Here is a 5,231-nt window from a genome sequence, read left to right on the forward strand (position 1 = left end):
GGCGGCGCACCTCCCCAGCCACTCTTCCCCAGACCTGTAGCGTTGCAGGGGGTTGTTGTTACCCAAGTGCAGGACCTGGCCCTTGGTCTTGTTGAACCTCATCCCACTGGCTTCAGCCCATCAATCCATCCTGTCCAGATCCCTCTGTAGAACCTTCCTACCTTCAAGCAGATCAACACTTCCACCTAACTTGGTGTTATCTGCAAACACTGAGGTTGCACTTGATCACCTCATCCAGATCATTGGTAAAGATGTTAAAGAGAACAGGCCCCAACCCTGAGCCCTGCGGAACACCACTTCTGACTGGCTACCAGCTACATTTAACTCCATTCACCACTGCTCTTTAGACCCACTCATCCAGCTGGTTTTTTATCCAGAGGAGAAGACTCTCCAAGCCATGAGCAGCCAGTTTCTCCTGGAGAATGCTGTGGGAAACAGTGTCAAAGGCTTTACTAAAGTTTGGGTAGACAATGTCCACAGCCCTTCCCTAATCTACTAAGTGGGTCACCTTGTCATAGCAGGAGATTGGGTTAGTCAAGCAGGACCTGCCTTTCATAACCCCATGCTGACTGGGCCTGATCACCTGGTTGTCCTGTATGTGCCGTAGGATGGCACCAAGATGCTCTGCTCCATAACCTTCCCTGGCACCGAGGTCAGACTGACAGGCCTGTAGTTCCGTGGATCCTCCTTCCTGCCCTTCTTGTAGATGGGCGTCACATTTGCTAACCTCCAGTCAACTGGCACCTCCCCGGTTAGCCAGGACTGCTGATAAATGATGGAACATGACTTGGTGAGCAATTCCACCAGCTCCCTCAGTACTCTTGGGTGGACCGCATCCAGTCCATGGACTTGTGCGCGTCTAAATGGTGCAATAGGTCACTCACCATTGATTATGGGACCTTCATTCTGCTCCCCATTCCTGTTGTCCAGGTACTCAGAGAACACCTGGTCTGACCATTAAAGACTGAGGCAAAGAAGGCATTTGGTACCTCAGCCTTTTCTTCATCCTTGGGTCACTATGTTTTCCCCCCCCATCCAATGAAGGATGGAGATTCTCCTGAGCCCTCCTTTTGCTGTTAATGTATTTGTAGAAACATCTTCTATTGTCTTTTCTGCCAGTGGCCAGATTAAGTTCTACCTGGGCTTTGGCCTTTCTAATTTTTTCCCTGCACAGCCTCTCAAGATCTTTGTAGTCTTCCTGAGTGGCCTGCCCCTTCTTCTATAGACCATATCCTTTTCTTCCTGAGTTCCAGCCAAAGCTCTCTGTCTAGCCAGCCTGGTCTCCTACCCCACCAGCTGATCTTATGGCACACCAGAACTGCTTGTTCTTGTGCCTTAAAGATTTCCCACTTAAAGAATGTCCAGCCTTCCTGGAATCCTTTGCTCTTTAGGGCTGCCTCCCAAGGGACTCTTCCACCCAGTCTCCTAAAGAGGCCAAATTCTGCCCTCCACAAGTCCAGGGTGGCAGTTCTACTGACCCTCCTCCCTACTTCCTTGATAATTGAAAACTCTACCATCTTACCGTCACTGTGGCCAAGATGGCCTCCAACCTACACATCACCCACAAGTCCTCTGTGAACAACAGGTCTAGCAGGGAGCCTTCCCTAGTTGGTTCTCTCACCAGCTATGTGAGGAAGTTCTCTTTCACACACTTCAGGAACCTCCTGGACTGTTTCCTCTCTGCTGTATTGTATTTCCAGCAGACATCTGGTAAATTCAAGACCCCACATAAACAAGTGGTGGTGATTGTGAGACTTCTCTCAGCAACTTATAGAATATTTCATCTGTCTTTTCCTCCTGGTTGGGTGGTCTATAACAGACTCCCACCATGATACCTGCTCGGTTGTCCTTCCCCCTGATTTTTACCCCTAAACACTCAACGCTATCATCACCATCATTATGCTCAACACAATCAAAACACTCACTAACACACGGGGCCACTCCCCTTCCTCTCTTTCCTGGCCTGTCCTTCCTGAAGAGTTTATAGCCACCCAACGCAGCACTCCAGTAGTGTGGATCATCCCAGGATGTTTCTGTGATGGCAACTACATCACAGATTTCCTGCTGCACAGTGGCGTCCAACTCTTCCTGTTTGTTGCCCATGCTGCGGGCATTGGAGTAGATGCACTTTAGCTGGGCTAGTGATCATCCCATCATCTTTTTGGGAGGAGAAGGCCTAATTTCTACCTGACCATTCCCAGGCGCTACCGTGATTCCTAACTATCAGTATCCCTTGTGTCTTTGCTATTGCTGGCGCTCTGTCCCCTACCTCCACTGGCATGGCAGACCTACCACCTGCCTCTTGGATGGGGTATCTCTCAGCTGTGCGATGCTGTACTGGGGCTGATCTCCAGAGAAGGCGAGCCTGTCACCAGGGCTGCAGGGATGGGGGACTGAACCCATGCTGTAACCTCACTCAGGAGGTGCCTAGTTCAGTCCCAGATGAACAAAGCAAAGTTTATGGCTTCCCTCCTTTTTGTGCGTGGATTTTTTCTTGTGTGTCATCAGAGTGGTTCAGCTTTCTCTACTCCCATTCCTCTAGTGTGACAGAACCCACATGCTCGTCTCTTTGATGGTGCAGTGTCCCTTGCTTGCACTAGTTGATGAGGTGTATTGGTAGGCAGGGCCAATTCTGCAAAGAGGAGTTGCAGCACTGGGCCAGAGCCGGAGAATGGGCCTTGTGTGGGATTCTGCAAGCATGGGGTTGCCTTTATGGGGACCAACATAGCTGAGAAGCAAATGGTGCGTGAAGCCAAAAGCAGCAGCTGGTGTCTGAATCATGGTGATGGGATCATTGCTTTGTGCACACATGAGATTGAGACAGGGAGATAATAAGACCTGGGAGTCTCCAGGCTTGGCTTCTGCTCATCCAGGGTGAAAGATGCAGGGCTTAGAGGTGAGTTATTTCTGCACATGATATTCTCTGTATAGCTGAGTGTGAATCCTCCAAAGCGAGGACTGAACTAGCCCTTCCTGTCCTGCCTCTGCCACTGAGCACTTTCCTCATGGTCACTTCCTTTCCAGATACTACAAACCCTCGGTGGTGTTGCTGTGCTTCCTGATGCCCACACTAGTGCCCTGGTACTTCTGGGATGAATCCATCATCATCAGCTTCTTCATTCCAGCCATCCTGCGCTATGCCGTAGGGCTTAATGCCACTTGGCTAGTGAACAGTGCTGCTCACATGTTTGGCAACCGGCCGTACGATCAGTACATCAACCCACGGGAGAACCCCCTGGTCAGCCTGGGGGCCCTAGGTACGTTCAGAATCCACGTCTTTTGCTGGAGGTAGACGGTAGAGTGGGGACTGCCTCTTGGGGCTGCAGCTGCTTCTGGCAATTTCTGCAAATCCAGGTGTCCCCATTTCCCCCTGCACCCTTCCTTTCCAGCCTGTGCATCTGGGGTTGTTTCCTAGGCTGGCCAGTGAGTACATGTCGGCAGTGGGGTTATCAGTTCCCACCAGCCTCTCTCTCCAGGCTGGAAAGGACTCTGCTACACTTAGCACCTCCTTATCTCAGTAGCAATATTTTATTTACCCTGCTCGAAGGTCTCTCTGACCCATTCACCAGACTGGAAAACATGTGCTGCTGCCTCTGCTTATCTGTCTTAGTTTTGTCAACTTGAAAAGCAGCAGATACACATCTGAGCCTATGCCCCAGGCAGCTGCTGATTTTGGGGGTACTTGAGGATGAGACAAGCCAGATCATCTCAAGTATTTTCCTGAAAATTTGGGGACCTAGGAAAGTACACCCTAAGGTCAGGATTTACCCTAATCTGTTCTGGCAAGCCCAAATCCTCAGCTGGTTTTCATCACTGTAAGTCACTGGCGCTGCACCGATTTTCACCACTGAAGGATCTGCTTCTGGGATTTTGGTAGGGAGGGATTTGAACTGCAGAGACTCAGGGGAAAGAGCAGGAGTCCAGGCGATGTCACTGAAGGGGTGAGCACTGAAGCCAGCATTGGCAGCATCTGGAGCAGAGGGTGACTGTCTGGGGTAGATCACTTTATAGAAGTCTGCCTGCATTATTCCCATCTGGAAATGCCCTTTGGATTTGGCATTGGGACTGCCAGTGTTGTAGGAGTGTGGATTGGCCTGGCTTCTTGGAGACTTGCTGCAGGTCTAGCTAGTAGCTTAACCAGTGCCACTCTTAGTGGCAGAGAAAAAGCCATTAGGATTCCCCTGGTGCTTCAGTGCAGTTGGTGAGCCAGGCCTTTCTCAGCTCCTGGCCAAATGCGTGCTCTCCTCTACAGCACCATAGGTTGTCTGTGGCTGTCATTGAACTCATTTGGGCCAGCCTGGGCATGCCGGACCATGCCTAAATGAGATGGGGTGGATCGTAGAGAGGTGCAGTTGGGCTGAGAGGAGAGAGGAGCCTGGACTCAATCCAGAGCCTGTTTCAGGAATGTGGTGCTTTGGGCCAAGATAAAGGGGCTATCGCAACATCCTCTCCCGGGTTGTGTTTTGCAGGAGAAGGTTTCCACAACTACCACCACACCTTCCCCTATGACTACTCTACCAGTGAGTTTGGCTGGCGCTTCAACTTAACCACAGCCTTCATTGACCTCATGTGCCTCCTGGGGCTGGCCAGTGATCGCAAGAAGGTCTCCAAGGAGGTCATCCTGGCTCGGAAAATGAGGACTGGAGATGGCAGTCACAAGAGTAGCTGAGTTCCTGCTCCACTTCACACACACATCCACACCTCTCCTTCCTCCTTTTTTCTCCCTTTATCCCTTCCTGACCCTTCCGAACACGCTGGACAAAGGTGTAATGTTCTGTTTACTAACTACTGAATAATGCTACCAGTTTGCTTAAGATAACAATAATGAGTTTTAACTCACCTCCCATGCTGTATTTTATATGATGTGTTTAAGAACTAGGACTCTGCTGTTACAACGCAAGGCCACCCCTTTCCCTGCTCTCCTTTTCCTTTCTGTTCTTTCTCTCTAGCTCTTCCACCCTGGTCTCCTGCTTTATGTTGTCCTGGTCACTCTCTGGTAGAGGAGGTGGTAGGAAGCAGCCTGGGGAGGTCCATCGCAGCTGGCTACATACCACGGAACTAAGGGAAGCCTGTACCAGCTAGCTAAAGAGCAGCGACAAAGTCAGGGACCCTCTCCCTGCCACCTTACCCCCAAAATTCCTTCTTCTGTCTCTCCTCCTTGCTCAAGGACTGCAGACAGACATGGCATGGTTAAGCTGCTCTCCCTGGGAAAAGCAGCCCCATCCTCTCCC

General features: G+C 50.7%; 1 protein-coding gene across 1 annotated transcript in view; it reads left to right on the top strand.

The window, feature by feature from the left end:
• SCD (stearoyl-CoA desaturase (delta-9-desaturase)) overlaps positions 1-4,915 on the top strand; it is an 18,304-nt gene extending 13,389 nt beyond the window's left edge. The window contains exons 5-6 of the mRNA XM_010146114.1: positions 3,025-3,257; positions 4,470-4,915. Coding sequence (XP_010144416.1) covers positions 3,025-3,257; positions 4,470-4,669 — 433 coding nt within the window. The 3' untranslated portion in view covers positions 4,670-4,915. The remainder of the gene's footprint in view (positions 1-3,024; positions 3,258-4,469) is intronic.
• The last annotated feature ends 316 nt before the right edge of the window (positions 4,916-5,231 follow it).

This window comes from Buceros rhinoceros, unplaced genomic scaffold (genome assembly GCF_000710305.1).
Source record: "Buceros rhinoceros silvestris isolate BGI_N320 unplaced genomic scaffold, ASM71030v1 scaffold8142, whole genome shotgun sequence".
In the NCBI taxonomy this organism is placed as follows: domain Eukaryota; kingdom Metazoa; phylum Chordata; class Aves; order Bucerotiformes; family Bucerotidae; genus Buceros; species Buceros rhinoceros.